At 41.7% G+C, this 25,334-nt stretch overlaps 1 protein-coding gene across 2 annotated transcripts in view; it reads right to left on the reverse strand.

Moving 5' to 3' along the window:
* Positions 1–20,425: 20,425 nt before the first annotated feature.
* The window catches only part of pmfbp1 (polyamine modulated factor 1 binding protein 1), a 122,861-nt gene continuing 117,952 nt past the window's right edge, over positions 20,426–25,334 (reverse strand). Inside the window, exons 26-27 of one of the 2 annotated variants that reach the window (XM_086191041.1) lie at positions 25,168–25,270; positions 20,426–21,556 (exon numbers count right to left, since the gene is read on the reverse strand). In XM_086191041.1, coding sequence (XP_086047167.1) covers positions 21,311–21,556; positions 25,168–25,270 — 349 coding nt within the window. In that variant the 3' untranslated portion in view covers positions 20,426–21,310. Of the gene's footprint in view, positions 21,833–25,167; positions 25,271–25,334 lie in introns of both variants that reach the window. The other variant, XM_086191042.1, reaches the window with a different exon arrangement.

The raw sequence follows: 25,334 nt of genomic DNA on the forward strand, positions 1-25,334 counted from the left end.
CGTCAGGGTAGGCAGTATCTTATTTTATGATGAAACTGACAAACTAGCACAGTTTAAACTTATAACTCTTAATGTGTTTCTGAGCAAATCTGAAATGGACCTGGTGTAAACAAACAAACAAACAAACAAACAAACAAACAAACAAACAAACAAACAAACATGACAGTACCAGTTGCTACCGTACTATAAAGATTCTGGTCCAAAGTGTAATGCATGCTTTTTCGGCTCATTTTACACCCCTCCACTATGTTTGGTAAAAATCGGCTTCATAACTTTTTTTTTTTCATAATCCCACTGGCAGACAAACGCCACTGAAAACATCCATGGTGGAAGGTAATAATCCATCACGCCTGTCAGAATCTCAGACGTTCATGTCAAATATCTATTTTGAAAGTTGTTTTTTTTTTCCTCTTTTGGTTTCAACGCTATACTTAGCGACTGCAAAAAGAAAACAAAAAAAAGAAAAAAGAAGACAACCAGCAAAATAGTGCTCTTGCAACTGTGGGATGTAAAAATCTTTAAAAAAAAGAAAGAAAGGGGGGGGGGCAGAAGAATGGTTCGCAGTGAAATCATGCAACATGTGGCTTGATCCCAGCCCACAGTGCTGGGTTGTGTTGATACTGCTCGTGCCCAGACTGTCTGCTGGGGACCTCCAGCACCGTTCATCTCTGAGTCAAAGCCTTGTCAACACCGAGCTTTGACACAATACACAAGTAGACCCGTGCGTACAAGGCAGACAGGACTTTTTTTTTTTGGTGCATCCAACTACTTCCTGTCTGACTCACCAACTATTTTCCAACCCCCCTCCACAGACACACACACACCCCCCCCATCTAAAACATTCTGCTAGCTGATATGGAATTTCTCCCAGACTGCCTTGCAACAGATCCAGACAGCTAAAACACCAACCGGGGACACATTTTTAGATTTCTTTCCTCTGTCTCCTCTTTCCCACCTCCTCCTCTTCCTCTTCCTCCATTGACATTCAGCAGAGGTAAATATTTAACAGCATGCTATTGAGTGCCGTGTGCAGTTTGGCACAGGCCAGGCTGCGGTAGAGATATGTATATAGACAAGACTGTTTTATTAAGAGTTGCTGCAGACATATTAAGGTAAAGTATGCCTGACACCTAGGGAGGAAATTGCCAGTATATGACACTATTCCTCAATACTGTGGCAGCTCGCCTCAGTGCAATTTTGCACAAGGCGAGTGACAGAGAATGACATGCAGAGAGGGAGGGGAGAGAGAGATGAAATAGTGAGAAAGTAGGGTTCGATACTGAGGATGTGTGTGTGTAAGGGGTCTCCAAGTGTGTGTATAGGTGTGTGTATAGATGCGTGTGTGTGTGTGTGATATAGGTGGCATGGTGAGGTGACATGCAGAGTTTGTAATTGCCTTATGCCATGTGAGGGATTGACCTGGAGATAGCGGTGTTTACCTGTGGCCGGTTATGTTTGCTGTTTGTGGGTGTGTGATGGAGGCAGAGGGGCAGCCCTGAATGATTAAGTGTGGTGTGTGTGTGTGTGTGTGTGTGTGTGTGTGTGTGTGTACTGCATGTATGTGTGTGTAAGTTGTGGAAAAGCTCGTAAAAGTGGAGACAGATGAGAGTGACAGAATGATACCCAAACATATACAGATGACCACATCCTCCATCTTACAAACCCACTTTCTACTACACAAGCCTACAAAAAGTGACTAGATAATTACTGGAGACACACGACAAAATTTTAAACATGTACAGCAATAAAATTAATTTAAGTTGAACAGGGTTATAACGGCTCCTCCTCCAGCTACATGAACACACACCAAGCATATAGAAATCACGTTCAATTACAATCCACTATAGGAAGCTCAATCTAAGAGAGCAGCGAGGGTGCAGAGGGAAGACGCCACCGACCACCCAGACTAGATGATCATAAAACAGCTTCGGTGTTCGCCTCCGCTGCAAATTCGAATTCTTCTAATGCAGAAAAGACATTCATTTTCCATTAATTCATTGAAAATTTTTGCTCCTCATATTGCTCCTCAGTCATATTTTTCTTTTGTTAATGGAATTTCCATAACTGTTGCCATCTTCCTCTCCTAAAATGGTTTGAACTTTGGCTACAGTGGAATATTTGATGTTGACTTGAACGAACTGGCAGCTGCAAGTCTTGCTACTCTCCGTAATCCTGTCGATATTGCAGTTGTTTCGTTTTTGCTCGTTTTCTTTTTTTTAAACTGATTAGCTCACTTTTTTCAGGTAGAAATATTCCTACTTTGTTCAATAAAATTTGAAACGTTTGGAAATATGATAAAAAAAATTGACACACATATAATTTGACAAGTATTTAAGACACCTCGAAGGGATTTTATGATCTGACTGTTGCCCCCCCCCCCCCCCCCCCAGTAAAGGTCTGTCAACGTATTTTTTATCTCTTTTAGTCAACTTTCATAAAATATTATCCGATTTAAAAGACAAGCACAGAATGTATATAATGCGTTGGTGTGTTATCATTTTGGTTTCCACCATCTTGGCTTTTGGCAGCCAGAAATGACCATATTTGGACAAGGAAGCTACATGCGCTACCTTCTTGTGTGACTGCAGGGTCACAGTGGAAGGGACAAGGTTGCCATATCCAAAACTATCCCCCTGTTTTACCATCTACTTCACTCTAAATGAGACAATCATTTACAAAATGAACATTTGCGCTGTCCAGGACTTGAAACTAGCGATTGAGACCATAAACTCATTAGGAAAATCTTTACTGTGGTAATAAATCAAGAAGGGAAGCAGGGTCATTTTGTCATACAATCGGACTGCAACCGAGCCGGAGGGTAGGCCTATGCATAAAACATGTGCAAATGTGTGTGTGATTATAGGTTATGAGAGGGAGAGCTCCTGTCATTAAACCCACGCAAGTCCAAAAAAGATTACCAAAGACAGCACAGTGGTGCTCTCAGATCCAAGACAAACTTCAGCAGAACTGTCTGATGATAAACTAAGCGTCAGAACTAACTTTAGACTCAATATTAAAACATAAAACAGCCTCTTTAAGCTTGTGCTCTCTCATCATGCAAATGCAGTTTTGTTTTGAGATAGAAGAATCTGTCTAAACCAAATTTAAGCTAGATTTAATGGACGGGGTTTTTGTGGGGGGGGGGGCTGTGAAGAGATGTTTTTTTATAAAAATGTTTGTTATTCCAAAGTATTCTAGGTTGAGAGATGAAAGAAAAACTTTTAACTCGCCTCACATGTATAATATTCTTCTATAGGTGACATATTTGTGATCATTGTGTTCAGAATCTTTTTTTTTCCTCAAAAGGAAACACATGCTCACAAAAAAACTATCCCACCACCAACGAGTTGTTCTGTTTTCAACATCTAGAGGGCACTGTTGCCCACAGTCTCAGCCACATTTAAAGTCTGATCCTGCCCTGCATTTCTCCTTGAAAAGACACCGGTTCTCACAATTACATTCTAATTAAAAAGAACAACCTAATTAAACGAGGGAATGTATCCCATAATTCGGTATTATTAACATGATCTTCCTCATGCTTGTAAATGATTGGTGATAAAAGCAAAAGCAGAAATGAATGCCAGTTACTAATTAAAATGGGGGAGATAAATACGGGGCTTATGAAAATGGGGGTGAACCGGGAGAGTTTATAGTTTTAAGTAGTTTTATTATTACCGTGTCAAAAGAAAAATTTTTGAGTCATCATATTTTCTTTGAAGACTCAAAGCTGTGATTGGGATGAGCAGAGCATCACAGCACACTTTGCTCCCTGCCAACTCCCCAAAGAGACAGATACTCAAGCGCTGCACGATATCTGAAACATGCAGAACAAGAGCCTTGCTAAAAGTGATACCCAGGATCAAATTGCTATCATAAATTCTTCATAATTCAATAAAAAAAAAAAACAGCACAGACTTTGTGTAACTGATACATTTCCACTGTCTTCTTTTAGTATTCTGTGACACGCCGTTGTACAGCGGAATGGCAACACTTGACTGCTCCTGACTTGTGATTCAAAAATTGAACCAAAGGACAAAGAGGTGAAGTGACGATGAGGTGGAGAGACACGCCGACAGAATGAAAGCACAGAATTGTAGTACACTTCTGCTGCAGCTCATCATCACCCACCTATTCCCACATGACAATATATCTGTCAAAACCCTCATCACCATCCCAAGGTAGAGTCTTCCATTGATAATGACCCATTTAGAGTAAATAGCTCTAGATCATCAGCATAGTAACCATTATCAAAGATATATAGCCAAGCGTGTGACTTGTGAGGCGTTGCCAGCATACTGAACGTTGGTAATATGGAGGCTCTGTGTATATGTGTGTGGGTGTGTGAGGGGGGCATGCATACATTACTAACATTCGGTTAAACGACATTAAATATTGCATAGCTTTCGTCTCCAGTATCGATAAAAACATCCCCGTGATCTCGCCCCCCCGTTTGGATACAAGGATCTGATATCGCCACGCCGCTGTTGTCGCTGCAACAACATTTAAAATGATGGTGGAGTAAACAACCAACAAGGTGACATCAGATAAACCGGTTTCCTCTGAAGGGACTTTTAGGGCGCTAGTCTGCGTGCACGATCTGACCACAGGCACCTCCCCAGAAATTTGTTGCCTCACCCAGAGAGCAGCTACACAACCCTGTGATATCACTGCCTCATGTAGACCAGCAGTTTGATCAACCGACTGAGTAAATCGCGTTATTTGGTCGAAAATACTCGATGAAGAAAAAGACCGAGTTTAGGACAAACGGAGATAGAAATCAGAAAGGAAACAATGGCCCTTCATACAGCTCAGAGAAAGAGAGGTGTGCTGCTTTCAAGAGGGGGGGCATTCACCACGCAGTGAATCAAAGGTTGGTGTGCATGAGGTGGTCATATCAAAAGGAAATGAAGTTGCTTTCTGGTTTAGGCCGGAAACTTCTTCTACACCCAGAAGCTCTGAAAGCCTACTTGGGGGGCTCGACACTGGTCAGGATACTCTCGTTGTAAAACTTCGACAGCAGCATCGACGAAGAAACTCTAAACACAACAAAACTACTCCGTCAGGACTGAGTGGAGGCGGCTGCATTTGACGCACCATCTAAATTAGTCACTATGTGAATCTGCTGCTCCACAGAGCCAGAAGTCTGACTGGAGGATGTTCCTTTTGCACCACCTGACAAGCTCCTGCAGTAGGAAAAAAAACAACCCAGTAGGTTCTCGTTATTATTAAAAACACATCGATTTAAGTGACTGATCTTATGGTTTGCTGCTTAAAACTCTGCTGGAGGTGAGTGGTACTAAAAATACTTGATGTGAACTACAAGGAAGCATGAGCGCCTCTTTGTACAGTGAAATTTGAAGCTTTTTATGTACCAAGAGGGTCAGAATCACAACTGCACTGGTCAGAACTCAACTTGTGTAATTTATTTTATAGAAGCAGGAGACATACGTTCAGAATTATATTCCAAATGAGACGATTACAGAGAGATGTACCAAAAATACTACGAATATAAAGGAAAACGCACGCAAAGACTATTATATACTTCCCAGTAGTGGGCATGGTAGTGAAGTGGGATGCTATCACAGAGCCCCAACAGAAGCATTCTTGTAATTCTACAAGCTGATTAAGGAGACCGCCACCCTGAAGGGCTTCCACACTGCACTGAAGAAGGGTGCGAGTCCTCCTACAGGTCTTCCTTCCGCCTCGGGGAAAGAAACCCAATCAGATAATCTGATGCTGAAAGATTCAGTAAGTGCTTTTTCACATGAGCATACAAAACATTCCAGGAAACATTAACATTATAAATGTCAGACATGAAATATATATATATATATATGAATGGATAATAGATCCAAATGTATAAAACACTAGGCACACTGGCCACTCATCACTGAATCAATACAGACAAACATGGTAATTATCTTAAATGACAAAAAAAAAAAAATATATATATATATATATATATATATATATCTGGAGGGAGTAATCCACCAACGTTACCATACCAGTTTAGGTTACCTTGCTCAATTAGGGGGTCTGCTTAAAAGCAGGGCTTGGCTGGTACAGATAACAGGCTCTGGCTCAAACAGGGGCCAGGCGAAAGCTGAACCGCTTTCCAAAAGGGTTAGGTTGGACATTCAGCTAATGTACAGTAATTAACTTAAACAAAGACCAGATTTCTCCACAGTGCCGCAGAGCAAACATGACATGCAGCAACGATACCCAAAATACAGCTATTTCACCCTAAAGCTCCCTCACCTGCACAAACAAAGCCGTCCCACCCCACGTCTCCCTGACCTCAGTCCAAAAAGCCAACCCCCTCTTCCTCTACATATAGCAGAGGATGTCATTATTTTTTCTACCTGTACTCTGATAAAACAATTCCTTTTCAAAACAAAGAGTTAACCTGGACATTTCCCTGAATTTCAATGACTTCAATGAATGAATAACTTACGATGAGTTCAATTGTAAATTTGTTAATTTTAAAGTTCCTTTATTGCCGTTTGTTTGGGGCCATTTCTTTGTTTGTTTATTACAGGGTTACAAAAAATGACGCAGCTGATTTTCACCCAACTTGGTGGAGGAGTATAGGATGGGTCAAGCAAGAACTCGGTCAATTTTTGGGCTGGATCTATTAAACACTGCATTTTGGATTAATAAAGAAAATAAAAAAGTTACTCCTGAGTTTCCTGTCTTTTGAATCATTAAAGGTCTGTCTGTACTTACTGGATTTAAGTAATACAATTACACATACACATCCATACATTGATATATATGAATGCAAGCGTTGTGCATTAGCATAATTCCATGCATATTGCATGCTTACATATTGCATCTTTTAGTGCTGGTCACATTAAATTGGGGAACTGCAGAAAAAGGAGCATTTGTTTTGATAAATTATTCTGTTGCAACACCACCAGAGAGCTGTTTCAAATGTGTATTAGCCAAATGCAATGTCCAGGAATTAGCTCAAAGATGATGTGTGGAGTGTGCAGATTTTCCATGTCCTTCATAGAAATGTAATAAATTATGCCAATGTAACATTTCAATGATTACTATTTAATAAACCAGCATAATTAAAATACAAGCTGTGTGGAGATGTGTTTTGGTAGTGAGATGCTGTAAGTCATGTACGCTGTCTCACACACACACGTGTGTGTGTGTGTGTGTGTGTGTGTGTGTGTGTATGTGGCACAGCCGGAGGCTATACGTCTACTATAGTGACTACTGACACCCTTCTACCATCAGACCATCATTTACAACAAAGTTTTTTTTGTTTTTTAAATATATCTCAGGACAAAATAAAAAATGTCAGGGACGTCTTTCATGTAAGTCCCCAACTGAGAGTACAGCTAGTTTGTTTTAATGACCCCAGATCCAAGGGTGCGAAAACATTCCCTCTCGTTCAAGGCTGAAAAAAAAAGAAAAAAAGTTTAAAAGCCCATATTTGATAAACTTTAAATGATAACTTTAGAGATATCAGCTTCTATTGGTATGAGGGGTATGAGAAGTGTCAGTGCAGCAGTATTGACCACATGCTTGCTAATATGTGCTCAATAATGAATGAATGTTTATGTTTAATTCTATCCAACACTCCTTTGCTGATTGAAACCAGCTTATCAATGCTCATCCGTCTTTCATTACACTTACAAGAAAACACAAGCATGAACAGCAGCAGGCAGCTGAAAAAAAAGATTTGTACTGACAGTCACTCTCACACACACACACACACACACACACATAGTTATTGCACAGAATCACACGCCATCATGAGCATTATCCGTTCCTTCTACTTCCCATTCTTCCTCTTGCTTCAGTAACTCCACCAGGACGTAGTTTCTTATGAAACTGGCATCATTTTATTGCTCTAAAGATGCAAGACCCATAAAAGCTTCATAATCAATGTACAAAAAAAAAAAAAGAGACTGTAAGTCGTTGTTCCTTCAAGCATTCAATCTTTACATCCTCTCTGAGGTTTGCATAATGGAGATTTACGTTATATTGTGCAGACAGACACCCACTTTCCTCCAGAACAGCCAATATAAATGTGCTTTTTCGCTGTCGGGATACACTCAGAAAATGAACGTAATAAAAACACACATACATCGTTATGGAGGTTAATGAATATAAATACAAACAGTGGGGCATCGGTGTAATTTCATGTATATTGCGAAAGGGGTTCAGGTAGGTTGTCTGGCCTGTGCTGGCAGCAACAGCGGCTGCGAGTGCTGCTGGAGAGGAGGTAGTTAGGCCCTGGTGCTCTGCCAAGCCAAACTCCTGAAGCATGCAGAGGGCTAATGCTCTGCCTCTGATGTGTGGCATAAAAAAACCACAGGGCCGCTTGCAGGGTCCACTAAAACTCCATCACTCACTCACACCCCGGCAGAGATGAAGAGGCGAAGTGAGAGCGAGGAGGGAGGAGGCAGGGAAAAGAGCTAGCTAGAGGTGAAGAGAGAGAGAGCAAGAGAGTGAGAGAGAGAGATGGAGGGGGGGGGGGCTAAGAGAGAAGGGTACAGTCACAGTGTTACAACCGCATGATTGAAGAATGGCTGCATATAAGGAGAAAAATAAAGGGCAAAGTAAGGCAGAAAAATAGAGTGACTAGTCAAGGTGTCTTAATGCATATTCCATTCATCTTCTCTCCTGCACTATTTCTCATTCCTCAGTGTTGTGGCTAAATCAGATAGCCTGTATCAGATGGAAACCAATGGAAGATTCTGGAGTAGATCAAAGGTGCTGCTGTGGTTTAGATAAGTCTACCCACTACCCAAACACAGTTCATCTGTCTTAAATGGCTGCTCATTTCTCTTCTGGGATAGGCGAAAGGCTATATATAGCTGTGATTAAGATGTCTGGAGCAACTCTCACTCTTTATTCAATAGGAGACTTCGGAGGTGTCTCTTGACATTGTAACGCTGCCTATTAAGGGGATTTGTTTTAAATTAGCTGTTGTTTCAGGGGGGTTGCCCTCACAGACGGGGCTCTGGTATGTCTCCAGAGTTTGAAAAAAAAGGCAGAAAAGAAAAAGGAGTTCAGCTGGGCCTTTTCTTAGCTGGCACTCTTACAATTGGCAGGGTATTTTTTTTTTGGGGTGCAAGACTTTTTTTGCCATCCGTTAAAGAGACAGACAAGAAAGAGACCATTCTCTCCTCACAGAGACCCATCGCCTGCAAGTTGGCTTAGCAAAATAAATGGAAGTGGATGGGAAATGCTAACATACCTCAGCAAAAGTAACCAAATACACTTTGTTCAAAAACAGTCCGTCCACATCATGATAACTTATGTCTTGAACACCATTTGCTGTGAAATATTTTCAAATGACCAGATATTGAAATGAAAGAATAAGACACACAGCCGGAACTACTTTCCCAACTAGGCGCAGTGATTTGTCAAGTATGAGGACTGGAAGAGTGACTACTTCTACAAATGGTCAACTTTTTAAAGAGGATGAGGATGATTATGTATCCTAAAACAAGATGTTGAACCTTGATGACTCGTGCCAACACTTCCAACCACCACCATTCATTGCGCTCAGCAAGTCTGTGAGGGTCTAAGCACCCGAATGCATCTCAGAGGAGAGATGGGTATCTATGTTCTTGTCTGTCTCTGGGGAAGATGGCAAATAACCATATTCCTCCTAAAATTGGCATCGTTGATTTAAAACTCATCTTCTTTCCTCAACCTCGATGACTGACTTCCTATTTGATTACCTCCAGCCGCTGTACCTGTTATCTTCCAGCGTGTTGGTCTCAATTTACTTCTTAAGTCTGAATAATTTGACTCCTTGTCTGTCCTGCCAACTTATCAAAGAGGACAACTTTCTGACCTACTTTATTCTGCACATATACACATTTATTTTAATACTAATATATACAATTCTTTGGAAAAAAAAAAAGAAGTTTCAGACATATAAAGCCTTTAAATGAAGTGACACTTGATCAGAGAACCATATCAGTGAAGGGACATCTGAGGGGGAACAATTAAAAGAGCACAGGAAAAAAGTGACGTGTAGTTGGAGAAGTAGTTTTTTTCGTCTGACAGAATCCTTGCCCTCCCTTCCCACCTTCACATAAGGCTTTTGTGCATTGACACAATTATTATAAATGCTGGATTTCAAAAGCGGCGTTCTGAATATCCCCAAATATTTGTTGTGCAAATTATGATTCTTCATTTCTGGATGCCAGAAAACGATCAGACAGCATCCACCACATCTTCATCATTCAGCTGGCCTCTTTAGTAGCCTAAATAGGTCATAAAAAATACAAAAAGCTCCCCTTTTCCCTGTTCAGTGAGGCCCACGGTGTGTTCTTACCATCTCCAGGGCTCCTTCACCAGTTTAGCAGGGCACAAAACAAGCCTTACCCACACACACACACTTACACACCAGAGGCAAGGAGTCTCTTGCTACTACTGCATGATGTCACTAGCAAACACTCAATGTGGGGAACACACGGCCAAACAGCGAAACAATTTGTTTAATCATAAAGTGCATTTACATAAGGCAACGGCTGCATAAATGAATGCATAATTGAACAGGTTAATGCATAATGTAGTGCTCCCCTGGGACAATAAATAAAGTGCCTTTTGAAAAAAAAAAAATGTGTGAGACAGAAAAAAAAAAGATAGAGTGAGAGAGACAACGCTACCCGCCGAGCGTCAGACAAAACATGAAACGCGCTCAACGAGACAATGCCAAGGCCACCGAGGCAGAGGAAGGGAAAAGGGAAGGAAAGAAAGGAATATGGCAGGAAATAAATAAATAAAAGGGTGAAGTCATGCTAAGAGGATTTCAGGACATGCTTCGTTTCTTTCCATAATCTGTCTATTAGCACCAAAGTATTTCCAGCTCTCATAACCATGGCAGGGACACTATTAGTGACAAGCTCACACACCAGTACAACTTAACACTGCCTCCTGGGAATTCATCCCTCACTCTCTGTTTGTCCTCTCAGCTTTTTTTTTTAAACCCCTCTCTTCCTCTCATTTCATTCTTTCCCATCTTCTGTAACTCTCGTTCTCTAAACCCGATGCAATTGCTGAGACGCAGTTGGCTTGTCGAGCATGCGCACGTATTGATAAGTGTGTAGTTTCTAATTAGGAACGGAGTAGGAGGCCATCGAATGATCAACACACAGCCCTTTATTTTAGTTCTGCTACGCTGTCATGGTGAGGAGGGAGAAGCTTTAAGAAACATGACAGGATTTGTAAATGGAAATCTGTAAAGGTCAGGGTGTGGATTTTATCCCAACTACTATCACATTCTGAAGGCTTTGATCACTGCTAAAGTACAGCGTGCACGTATGTATCCAGTATCCTTGTACCACATATGCTGGTCCAAACACTCACTCACAATCTTACGGACATCAAAATGTTTTTTTTAAGCTCTGCAGTGTTGCCTTGACCTGCATGTCAAGCAAAAAAAACAACAAAAAAAAAGAACCGCCTTTATTGTTTTAGACTCCCAGTGATAGTATAAGAGTGGAATGGTGCAAAAAAGTAAAATATTCTCCGGGTCAGCGTTTATGATTCAGAAACCAGTATGGCTCTGATATCAATCACCCTGTTTTGTTCTTTGCTCTGATATTCGGCCGATAAACAACTTTCTAATGCACCCCACTGAAGTCCTGATCTGTTAATGGTGGCTCATGCTGGCTAACGTTCGTTAGGGTTGATGGAACAAATCAACACCAGACTTTGACCGTTGTTTGAGTCCCATTGATGACCATCAGTGTCAACTTTCCCACAAGCAAGTATATAACCCTGGAAATAACGCTTCTCATAATTAAACCAGTAAAAATGCTAAAAACATAACAAAACCAACTTTTTAAAGGTTTCCAGTGAAAGTATTTGGGGACTGCCCATTGAGTTAAGTTCCTGCCAGAAGTCGATCAATTTTAGGCACACGTTGTCTAACAGATCAACAACAAGCCTTCTCAATAAAATGCCTTCGAATCAATTTAGCTCTGTAGCAAATGTCTGACCATTCAAAAGCCAAAAGGACGCATCGATGTAACTTGCATTGTGTTTTTTGAAATCGCAGATGATATATTGAGCCTGCTTACCACACATTCTGCTCTCTCCTTTCTGGCATCATCGATGACCTCATCCTTGTATCCCAATGTCAGTTACTTTCAAAGTAGCGTCCTCCATTCGAGCTGCCTCATGCATCGGCCCTCTGCTGGTCAGGTACATTACTGCATAACTGGACATCACCCAGACTCAGGCAGCTCCTGGTTACAGGAATGGTGGGCTACAAGTCCAGACACAGACCATATGATGTCATCACCTAGCCCCTTCCATTGTAGTTGATTCCTCCATGTGATGTCACACGTGAAGCAACCGGTAAAGCAGATAAAAGTACAGCATATAAGAGCAGAGTTGGAAAACGGCTACATTTCATCCAATCCTGAACTTGTAACCCGAACCCCTCTCAATATCTAAAAAGAAAAGAAAATAGTTGATCAAAACTCTCCTTCTGAGTCATTTGTCTGAAGTGGAACTCACCACTCGAGTCAAATCATGTCTTTGAACGATGTTGCTGAAGTAAGTCTCCACCTCTGGATCCTCGCCTATCACAAACCTTCCGTGTGCATCTAACCTGTTTTACCTGTGTTATGAGCCCGAAAGGGTCTTCTTTGGAGGGCAGTAACAGGTTTGCAAATACTTGATGAAAGACTTGTACTATAGATTGCTGACACATACATAAAAGATATTCAAACTATATAAAGAAACGCTGTAAACATTGTTACACCAAAGCCGTCTTTTGGGTTTTTTTTGACCATCAGTCTAGCGAGTGGATTCCTCAGTGGCACTTCAAGAAGGAGAATGACTTCCTGAATGATTAATCACACTCTCCCTCTGCACAGCTCCCACATCCTTGATAAATTCAACAACTGGAAAACAAACAAAACGGAAGCAGTCGTATTCATTAAAGCAACTGTTATGTGCATCTAAGAATACACTCAGATACCTGTCAATGTCTGTTTCTGTCGCGTCGGTCCACCACACAAACATCGCATGTGTGTACGCGGCTGTCAGGTAAGATTGGAGCGTTTATGCTGTGATGTGTCACACCTGATTATGGATACACGTTTCCGTCTTTCGCTCCTGTGCACCGTAAATATGTGTGATCCACGTACGTGTGTGTGTATGTGTGTGCGCGTGTGTGACAGGCAGACATCAGCCGAGGTTTGGCGGTTGATGACAGCGCTTCGACCTCTGATGACGCCCTCCATTTTGTCAGACGGCTTGTGCAGATTACCCCCAGCGCCATCTTCTTACTCTGTATGCTAATGAAAAAAGAGAGAGGGAGTAATGAGAAATGAGTGACAGATTAAAAAAAAGAACGGAGAAGTGAAGAGAGAGAAACAGGAAATGGGAGTTTTCACAGACATGAAAGAGTGTGACGGAGAGGAAGAAAGACAAAAGAAAGAGTGTGTGAACACGTAGACACATAAAATATGTGAAAAAGAAAGAAAGTGGGACTAATGAAGGTCATCAGCAGCCATACTGGGACTCCAATAGACAGAAATTTAGGAGTCGATGCTCCAGTGGGTAGGATGAATGTATGGTTGTAGGTGAGTGTGTGGCAGTAATGAATTCAGGGATAGAAAAGGGATATTTTGAGAGGGTTGAATTTCAAATGTGAACTGATTGCTGCTCATCCTCGTGTGTGTGTGTGTGTGTGTGTGTGTATGTGTGTGTGTGTGCCGGGAGAAGCAGTCCGGCCTGCTGTAATTTATGTGAAAACTAACAGAGCTGTCATTAGCTAGAAGGCAAATTTCATTTTTCTTTAATAGGGAGCATGATGACTCTTTTTGATGTCCCCCCTCCCTTCCTCTTCTGTCTCCCTGACACCCCCCCCCCCCCATTTACCCACACCTCCTGCCGCCTTTTTTTTGTCTTTTTTCACTGGATCTCCTTATTCAGAGCAGCTTTCTCTTTCAAGGTTGAAGAAAATGGCCATATGTGGAGAAAGTGAGAGTGATTTTCCTTCGTGGTTCCACTGAAGTAGGTGATCACCTTCAGCCTGCCCCCCCCCCCCCACACACACAACTACTGTACCTCACACACCACCTCCCCCCCCGCTCCCTCCCTCCTTTGATGTGTGTTCGAGTCGATGGCTAATCAGGTAGCATCAGGCCTAGTCCTCATTTCCCCTTCACTCCGGCCCCATTAGGGAGCAGGCTTTCTGGAGCAGGCCGATAAGGACAATATGCTCCTCTTTGGCGCTCCTGCTTCCATATACACCCCTAAATCTCTCACTACTCTCCCAGTCTTTCCTTCTCTCATTCTACTCTCTTCCCATCTCTCCCCCGCCCTCGCCCAATCTCCCTTCATTCCTTCATCTCTCATTCTCCCCGTCGTCGTGCGCTCCTCTCACCTTTCACTTTTCTTTCCATCTCATCACCCTCCCCTAAATGTCCCATTAGCCCCCCAACCCCTCCCTCTCACACTCTTAACCTCTCTAAATCTCCCCCACCCTCCTACCCACCCTCTTTTCCTGTCATTCTTTTGTCAGTCTCCCTTTACATCTGTCTCTCACTTTGCTATTCATCCCTCATTCTCAAACTTATTCCCTGAATCCCATCCCGATAACTTTCATTCAGTCTCTTCCCTCGTTTACTTCCTCTCCTTTTTTTCCTTTCTCCCTTGGAATCTATTCTTTCTACAACTATCTTATACACGCACGCAGAGTTTCACGGGCGACGGTCAACTTACCAGCCAAAAACATGTTGATCATTCGTAATCAATCACTCCTCTACGGCACAAATGAGAAATAGGATCTCTTGTTCTTTTTCCACTCTGATGGCGATACATTTATGATCCATTTAATGGTCCATTTAGGAGCTAAAAGTGTGAGTTTTTTTAAAGCCATTTCTCCAGGCAATGGGGGGGGGGGGGGGGGGGGGGGAGAAAAAACACCATTCCTCATTTCTTACTCATAAAGCACTGCAATATCTGATCAAAAAAAGAACCAAAAAAATCATGTCATTTCCATTTTCTCTGTTTAAGATGTTATTTATTAATCAACAGGACTTCTTCTCATAGTCAATACGACATCATATCTGGTTTTAGCAAAGTTTAAAATTCTTATGTTTTAATATTTTACAAGCATATGATGTGACACCTCATTAAAATTTAAATTACCTCCAGTTTACTGTAGATTTTCAAATGGGCTTTTGTGTTACCAAAGATTAATTTTAGTTGTGTATTCTCTGATGGTTCTCTTAATATCATTCGGACAGTATGAAACTGTACTTCAAACTACCTTTTGAACTTCTAATATTGTATTCCTTTTAATTATTTTTGATATTTTCTTTAATATAATTTTTGGAGGGCTTTTTCCCTTCATTTTTCGTCCAAATCAAGCTCTCCTAGTCAGACAACCACAATCCACGTGGTGTCATGGGATGCACCTTCTTGTGCCCTAACAGTGAGGAGTGTCAGGTTTATGAAGCACATGGAGGGATCACGCTACCCGGGCTGCTCCTTATCTTATGTTTCTATCACTTCATAAGTTTGTCGATTAGTTGGCCGATATAAAAGAAAGAAACAAACAAATATTCTAGTGTTTCAAGCATCTGCAGAATTCAGGTTCCTGTATCTGACTCCCGTTCTTACCTTCCCATGAGGACCAAAAGACATCGACAGCTTCCAGCAAGCTTATCACACGCGAGCAATCCCTCCCTCCAAGGGCCTCGGGTTTAGGGCAGTGCCATAAAGTATGAAAATATATAAACGTCTCATGTTTATATTGTAAAAATCACAAAGAGGCAGCAGAACTGCTCTATGGCTGTATTTCAAGTCATCCACCAGGACCCATTTACATTACCTACATGCAAACAAACAAGCATGGTGGAGCATGATTTATATATAGAAAAATCAGAACCCAGACAAGATGAGGAGCTTGCGCTTAAAGAGTAAGCCTTTGCGAAATGTAATTAATAAAGAAGCAGCATACAAAAGAATACAGAGACAGTGAAAAAAAAAGACTTACCTCCAAGCCAATAGTTGTTGATGAAAAGAGGAAAACCAAATCTCAAACAGCCTTGGCACTGGACCCCCATATGAGCGAGGGACACGTGGATACAGCAAAATCCCATTTCCACATACAAAGGTAGAGACGTGGTTTTGTTAGAACTTTCAAAAAAAGGACTTCAAAACACTCGATACAAGATCGAAGAATCCAAATGGCAAACACTTCTGGGTAATGAGGTCATGTGATATGTGGACTCTTGTCTTTACTGGTATACTTTATGAACTCGCACATGTTCCGTAGTTATGTGTGACATTCAAACCCCTGACACACATCTGTACTTTTGGCAATGAGACTGAACAGTGAAAGTACCAAAAATGTCAAGTAAGATCTAACGCAGAAGACAGGCAGCCATTGTCTTCTCCACGGTTGGACTCAACCTGGTTCGCAACAAAAGAAGTGAATCTCAACAAAAAAAAATAACTAGGTCCTCTTTATTTTTCCTGCAACTCAGCAATGGGCGTCAAACTGGCAACGCAGTTGGTTATGGCTGCTTCAAGTTCCCCACTGGGATAATTGAGAATACGTTTGTGGTCTTTTGTTGTTTAATTGAAAATACATAAATATGGCATTGGCAATACAAAGGGTTCAATTCCCATCAGGGCCAAGCTTGTTATAAATGAAGTCATTATGCAACAGTGTAGTTCAAAAAGAAAAGAAGGAAGTTAGAGACACATTTAATGAACTACACGTTTAAGTTGCTTTATTCTAATGGCAGTTTTGGAATTGCTGAAAACATTCTGCTGGTTGCTATTATTTTATTTGTCTGGATAATTTTTATTTCCCCCAAATTATTCTCAAAGTTCATTTTGGAAACCAAGATAATCAGTCAACAGATCCAGATAGATTTATATAGAGATGTTCTAAAAAACTGTGTTAGGTCGGTTTCCTCGAAAAATCAGACAAAGACTCTGAGCAAAAGAAGCTCAGGCTACTAAAACATTACATGTAATTGCTGCTGATGGTACCAAAATGTTAACTAGTTATTATTTATTTATCTAACAGTGATAAGATATATAATATACATAACATTACAGCTATTCTCTATCCATCAAATTAATGTTGCGTCCTTGCAAAAAAACTACTGCTCGAGGCAAGTAATAAGGCAACATGGTGTTTCATCCATCCAATAATAGACACTCGAACCCCTACTGAGGAACACTGAAGCTGCTCTAATGGTGGCCCAACACTTGGGTGGGTGTCTCGTACCATTCTGAAGCAGGCTTACCCCACCCCACCCACTGCATCGTTGCAGGGTCGAGCACGCTTATCACAGAGCGATACGCAAAAGCCTGATACCATCCATCCATCCATCCATTTTCTACCGCTTATATTGTTAAGGGTAGTGGGGGGGCTGGACCCTATCCCAACAGCCTTCTAGTGAGAGGCGGGGTTCACCCTGGACAGGTCACCGTCCATCACAGGACCAACACATAGAGACAGACAACCATTCACACTCACAGTCACACCTACAGTCAATTTAGAGTATCAATCAGCCTCGTCCCCTCTTGATGTCTTTGGACTGTGGAGGAAGCTGGAGAACCAGAGAGAACCCACACAGGAACAGGGAGAACATGGAGACTCACACAGAAAGATCCTGTGATGGAGCCAGGACTCGAACCAGGAACCTTCTTGTTGGTGCTGACCACTGCACCACCGTTCCTCCCAAAAGCTTGATATTTATTTGAGGAATCCTGAAGGTCAGGGTTTTTTTTGGTTTTTTGTTTTTTTTTGGGGGGGGGGGGGGTGGCATGAGTAATCTTGCAGGAGCAAGGCGTCTGACTCAATTACGCATACTTTAACATACACTGCAACATACATCGTACCAAAAAGTGACACCCCGAACTCCATGGTACTTTCGCCACAACCCTTTAAGATTTTTTCCAAGTTTTTTTTCATGTGCCAAAGTTCGCTCGGATTTTATATGTTAGTAATTTGCGGAAGACTAATTATTGTGTCAGCAATGTAACACTGTAATTCTTCCTTTTCTTCTCCTGAGCTGCCAGATTACATAATGTCTAGGTTCGGTTTCTATGCTGAGGCCAGACTCTTTCAGCTGTGCCAGGTCCAAGAATATGTACAGAGCCTGCCATCATGCCAAGGAACTGGACTTCGGTAACGTCCAGATCATCCACTGTGAAGGGTGTCGTCACTGAGATGAAACTGTAGATAGAGCACCTGTGCCGGTTGGAGACATCTGCTGCATTCCAGTTTAACTTCAACAGCTCCAACAGAACGTCAGCATTTGCTATATACTTTAGATGTAACCACAGACAAAAAAAACACCTTTCTAAAAAAGTAGAACGCTGTGTGAATAACTGTCTCCTGTTCCTTTCATTTTCCCGTGTTTTTGAGTGACCTTACCTTCACAGGAGACATGTTGCTAGCACTCCTGTCAGTTTGATTTCTTTCTCACCCCTTCCTACTGTTCTGTCATTTTCTGCTCACGGTGTGACAGAACCGCCTCTCCCGCTAAAAGTTATTTTAACAGTGGCAGAACATTGGGCCGAGCTAAAAACCTTTTCCACATGACAAATATACAGGCTGACGATTTGGAAAGAAAAGAGATTAAATGTGCTATTTATATATATATATATATATTAATAAAAGTCTTTATCATATTCTTTAAATGAAAATCTTTATGGTTCCATAGCTGCACAGAAACATGCAATGTACGTCTACACAATGCAACAACAGTTTGTTTGCCAAGAAACTAACCGCTCGTCAAAAATGGACATAAACCTTAGTTCAAACACAGCAAATAAAATCACATAGTTATTCGGGTGCTGCAATAATCTTCTGGATTATAATGAATCGAGCAAATTATACAGATGGAATAAATTTGAAATGGCTTTTCTTGGCGTGTTTATTATCACCCATCTGGTGGAGACATGACTGCACTCCAAGCTGCTTAAAACAAACACTTAGGATCATTTGCAAACTATTTGTTGCAGAGCTGCTTACGACACGGGCCATGATGCAAGCTTTTTGTTTGATTATTAGCACGGGCAACCACCCAGAGACTTATAGGGAAGCCAAGATATGAGTTGAGACACACACACACATACACAAATATCACGGGCATAAGCACCCCAATCATTTGTATCTCGAAACAGGGATCAAATAATACCTCGTAAACATTGTAATGAGTGTTGTGATGATCAACAGCTACTCTCTTTCCTTCTCTCTCGTGGTTGAAGGCCTACTCTGTTCACAAACAGCTAATTTAGGATAAAAAGAAAATACTGGCTTGCAATATTTTGCTGGCTTACCACATATTTCCAAGGGACCACACATACAGCAGTGAAGTATACCACACATGCTCATTTGATGAAATTAGGTTAGGAAGGAGCCTGTTCTGTGCCTTCCTTCTTTGTGAGAGAAGAGCGCACGGTGTGTAAATTAAGAGCCGGTATGTACTCGTGTGTGAATGTGTGTGTGTGTGTGCATTTGTGTTTGTGTGCGAGGTTGACTAATCCCTCCACAGCGCTGAAACGAGTTAAAAACACATCAAAGGGAAGCTTAACCTCTGTGAAACCTCACCGGGTTTTCAAGAACAACAAATGATCATTCTCCTCATTGTTTCCAGGGGGACTCTTTTCACCGCTGCGCCACTGACTTTTCCTTCAGTCCTGGGAGTTTTCAAAAAAAAAAAGAGAAAAGCCTGTGGTTTCATTTTTAATGACTGTGCCGTTTGTGTGAGTGTGTTTGTGAAAGACTAAAAATGCGTGTGTGTGTGTGTGTGCGTGTGTGTGCGCGCACACTGGCTTTTTTTTTGAGTGTGACACGGCAAATGAGATGCTAACAAGGACACGTAGTTCTGCTTGAAATCATTAAAATGTTAGAAATCATGACTGGCTACGCGGCAGTTATGCAGAACCAATGAAGAATAAACAGGGTTTGGAAGACAGGATGGAAGAGGGAGGGAAAGAGAGAGAGAAAGAGGGAGAGAGAGATGAAGAAAACGTTTGTGGTCTGAGGCCTGATCTCCCCCCACAGTTCTCATTATCACAGTATAAGAGTGCTTTTTCTGTGTACCTTCACACTTCTGCCTGCTTCTTTTGCTTGTCTTTGCTTGTGTGAATTAGCACGAGCTCTTCCACTCTACACACACACACACACACACACATCACCTGTGGATGCACACGGAAACACAGCGGGTCAATATTGGCAGGAGTGTGCGCTATTATTCCCACTTCAAACACACAATTTAAAGGTTTTCAAGCGAAGCAGAGTCTTCCTCTGTCTCAGTAGTCATGTAAAACTACCTAAATAGAGAATGCATACAGGCACAAGTACCAAAAAAAATCCAACTGGCAGATATGCTCAGTGTACCGACAGAGAAATGTCTGACTGCTTACAATTGTATCTTTTATTTGTCTTTCGTGAGAACACAAGCTTAAAAGGAACAAACATCAATAAATAGTTGTAAAATTCAAATTCAATGTAAAGAAAATCTACACGCAAGCACACAATGAGAGACAGATGAACCCACAACATACTCACACAGCAACATTGACCGCAGTAGACGCGGGACACATGGCATGCAGCTGCAGCCTGACTCGGGAGTGTGTGTTACAGTCATTCACGTCAACATGTGAGCTACACTGATGATGTGCGTGTGTCCCTCATCTATCCATGGTGAGACTCATTTTCCAGAGTAGGAAACATTGATCAACACTAAAGAATCCTCAGTTAGTCACTTCCTCTGTTTAGCTCATTTGCCTTTTTAAGGCAGATTAGACTGACTCAGCTTCATCTGAGCTGCTGTCACTCTCTCGTAAGTGCAGGCACTAAAATGTTTTAGTGTTTGAGGCCGCTGGTTTGTAGTAAACATCATTTTCAAAGAGACTGCTAATGTTTTCAGCTGCCAGTGCTCAGAGCATTGCACCTTGTAAGTTTACTATTAGATTTAAAATCGTGTCGAATGGAGACCTATCATGGTGTAGAAGAAGAGATATTCAAGATGGGTTGGTTTTTTTTTTTGTTTGTTTTTTTTCATTTGAGGGAATGCCATCATTCTCTGGATCTGGATTTCCCCCCTCAGGCAATAGGCACCCTGGGACTTGACTTTGACCTGCAGGACATTAACCTCATACTGAGTACGCTCCTCGGTGAGGAGCAAGAGGTCAGGAAGCCATGACAGGTCAAAGTCCTCTGGAGGCTTTATTTGGTCAAATCCCTGCTTGTCCTCCCAGACCAATCATCTTCCAGACGAGCGCTGCAGTCGCCTCGTCCATAAGGCTTCATCCAAAGACTCACCTGGTCTCTCTAGCCCAGCTCCTCTCTGCTCGATTTGGGTTTTGTCACTTGGTCCAGGCTCAGGGGATGAGGGAGGCGGAGGGATGAGGTGGAGATAAGAGGTGGGTGGGTACCGAGGGAGAAGGGGATGTGGACGGAGGAAGAGTGCTGAGAGGTGGGAGGATGAGGGAGCTGTCGCTCCACTTGTCTACGCCTGGACCTCTCCTCCTCCAGCTGCCTACGCAACCGCTTATTCTCACCGCTGAGGGCGTTTAACTGAAGAGGGAAAGAAAGAGAGGAAGATCTGTACAGACAAAGGGAACATCAATATTTCTGAAGACAATAAAACACTGAACAAGATGCGCAGAGGCACTATTTTGAGAAAAGTTTCAAGGAGGAAATTTGACTTGTTAAGAAGATAAATCAACCATATAAAAATAAAAAAATAATTTGAAATAAATATCACTCATCAAAAATCAACAGCTACCATGCTGATAAAAAAGCCGACATCTCATTATGGGCTTAATTCCGCTTTCACAGTTGCTTTCATGCCTGTTGAAACAGAAATGCAAATGGGAAAATGTCAAGAGGGTATTCAGGAGAGTATTGTGTTCACAGTTTGAGATGGTTGTAAGTGGGAGTCATGCGACGACGGTGTAAATTTCGACATGAAAACAACCAATTTGAACGATCATTAGAGGTCGATTTGACACAAAATCATCCGTGACAAAAAAAAAAAACCAACAACAAATAATCACACATTGCTAGAACATGATTGGGCTCCCTGAAACACAATTACAGAGTTGCAAATTTGAGGGTGATTTTCTTTTTCTTTTTTTAAAGAATATTTGGATACAAGGGAGGATTTAAAAAGTGACTTTAAATGCAAAACATTTGCTGTAATTACATCCATAATATACCAGACAAAAAAAATGTAATAAGATAGATAAAACAGAATAAAACATTTGAAATAATGTTTTTTTTTTTTTTAGCTATGAGGAAAATTAAAGGATGGCGAGACAAGGAGACATGTTGGGTAATGACAGTTGCACACATCTGTTTTTTTCGTGTGTGCGTGTGTGTGTGCGTGCGTGTGTGTGTGCGTGAAAGCTGCAGTTGAAAATGATGTCACATCGACGGCCATGTGAATGTCTGCATGTGAGTGTGTGTATTCGAGAGAGGGAGACAAAAAAAAAACACAAACGGAGATGAGACAGACACATTTCCGGAAGGTTCCACAAGCATTACCCATCCAGACACCACGCACACACACAAACACACAAAATGCACGCAGGCACGCACACACTCACACAAACACACACTAATCTGATGACTAGAAATAGCTTAGGCTTAACCCTTGAAGAGCCAGTGACATGTTGATGTGTCAAAACTATCCTAAGACGCTTAAAAAGGGTATTCGAACGGGAAAAGCATCCCACGACATTGAATGTTACGCCAAAAGCAATAGAATTTCTAGATGAAAAACACTGAGGTTGACATTTATAATTAGCTGTATATTCAAGGGGGCCTGTTTAATTTCCCCTCATCTTTGGAGGCTCAGGACGCTTTCCTAATTGCAAGGGGGGAGGTTGAAATTAAAAATCACAGCTTGTCTCCTTATTCTTCTCATACTGCGTGTGAGCTGGTGGATGAAAAGGAAGGAGAGAGAGAGAGAGAGAGAGAGAGAGAGAGAGAGAGAGAGAGAGAGAGAGGAAAGAGGATAGACAGGGGAGAGACAAGTGTGTTTGCACTTCTTTTGTTTGCATAGCAGTATTTTGATACAAATTAAGAGGGTGATTGGGCTGGAAAAGATGAATAAAAAATGGAATATAACCATAAATTGGCAAAATAAGAGAAGAGACTACCGAGAAGTGACTTCGGTACTTGTTTATCTCCTGCAGGAGGTGGGAACAACTTTGTCCATGATACAATCACGATTTGGGATTCAGCACTCAGCAAGACAAGTAATCTATGATACATCTTGAGATTTGTGTAACTTGTACATTAATTATGTGCAAGAGAGTATAAAAGGCGCAGCTCTCATATCTTAAGTGAGCAGAGAGACAGTAAATGTATCCAACGTTAATATAAAATGCAAACGAGGCTCTCAATGGTGGGGATTTTATTAACCAGCACGTGAGCATGGCAGAGAGTAAAAACAACACATTTCCTGCTCCTTGATTGTTTAAAGTGCACGTGAAATCCTTGCTTCATATGTCAATGATGGTAATTTGAGAGTGTGAGTTCCTGAAAAATAAGAAAACTGAGATGAAAATGTCGAAGAAAGTGTAGGATTTTAACTCATTGAACACTGGCGCACACATGAGGCGAACAATTTGGGGAAAAAAGGCGTATCACACGAGGAAATATCGCGATGCGTTGGAGTATCAGTATTTTGTCCCGCACCTCTTCCTGTAGCACTGCTCAGCTTTATCTCTTTTTTAACCCAGCGTGAAAGCATAACACAACCTGGACATTAGCTGACACTAAGGAACAATAACAGTTTGTCTAATTCTCATCAAGAATCCTTTTTTTTTTTGTCCCTCCTCAGATTCTTGTCTTTATCTTTAACTCATATAATTTGCATTTAATTTTGCATGACATTTACTAAGTTTGCATGAAATTTACTTGACAGCTGGATGGAAACGTGATTCAAGCATGTATGTGTGTGTATGTGTGTTATACACTATGTGCCCGTGGGTGAGCATCAAACCCGTGTTTGACTGTGGAGAAATGAGACAGATCCAAAGAAGAGATTCAGACCTGATTTATAAGCCGACGTAGATAAACTGAGACATTCCGTTCAGCTTCTTTACTGATGTCTGTATATGTATGTGTGTGTGTGTGTGTGTGTCCACTGGACAGTGAAGGGTTGTGTAAATGAACTGTCTGTATCCTATCCCATCCAACTAGGTCTGTGTGTGCGTGTGTTAGTGTGTGTGTGTGTGTGTGTGTGTGTGCTGGATCAATGTGTGTAATGATTCACACTGGAGATTAAGAGGTGCTATTACACACCTGACCTGTTAAACAACATCTCCCTCCTGTCTATTTTCCACCTTTTTCTGTCTCAACAGCTTCACCCTCCTCAAACACAGACAAACAGACACACACACACACACACACACACACACACACACACACACACACACACACACACACACAGATAATTCCATTTGCATTTCAGTGAGACGACGCTGCATTAAAACTTCAACAAGTGCCAGATTCCGTCATAGCCCGTCAATCAGCGGGCCATTCCACAAACTAACAAAAGTCGGGTGAGCCGTTCCCCAGGCCCTAGAGTTTTTGGAGAACTGAGGGGGCTGAGGAGTACTTTTGATTCTCTTCTCCTTTGGTGATTTGTTGACTCTTGTGAAGTTCAACACAGTAAAAAATGTCAGCTTTTCCTCAGAATATTCCTCTGTGTTTACCCCCCCACCACATTGTTTTATCACAGCGGGCCATTTCCCTATGCTGTCAGGGAGAGATCAGCACGGCTGTATTGATATACATCCCTCTCTCACTGTCATAAAAGGGAAATCATTTACCAGTGGAAAGAAACGTCACTGCTTTCTCCCGATACAATTTGTCCCCCACATACACCAGCACCATCCCACCCCTTATTCACACACACACTCCTACCCTTGCTTTTATCGTAGGAAGAGGAAATGGATGTCTGTGTGTGTTTGTGCGTAAGTGTGTTTTTGAAGTTGGACGTATGAAAGCTTCCTCTTCTGTGTGAGCTCAACAGCAGGTGGGCCGGCGTGTGGGTGTGCGTTTCTATCTGTCGGGTAAAAGGACTGTCAGTGTGTGTGTGTGTGTGTGTATACACGCATATATATATGTGTGTGTGTGTGTATGTATATGTGTGTGCATGTGTGTGTGCTTACTTGTTGATTTAGCATTCTGATGGCCTCCAGGTTGCTTTGCAGTCTCTTCTCCATGTCCTGGATTTTGCTGAGACTGAGAGCGACGCAACCCCGCTCCTCCACGCTAAAACAAGGGTATTTAAAAACATTTTTAATACTTGCATCAGTTTAAGAGATAAGAAAATTGC

Source organism: Aulostomus chinensis, chromosome 21 (genome assembly GCF_037954235.1).
Source record: "Aulostomus chinensis isolate RoL2024-O1b breed Wild chromosome 21, RoL_Achi_v1.0, whole genome shotgun sequence".
In the NCBI taxonomy this organism is placed as follows: Eukaryota; Metazoa; Chordata; class Actinopteri; order Syngnathiformes; family Aulostomidae; genus Aulostomus; species Aulostomus chinensis.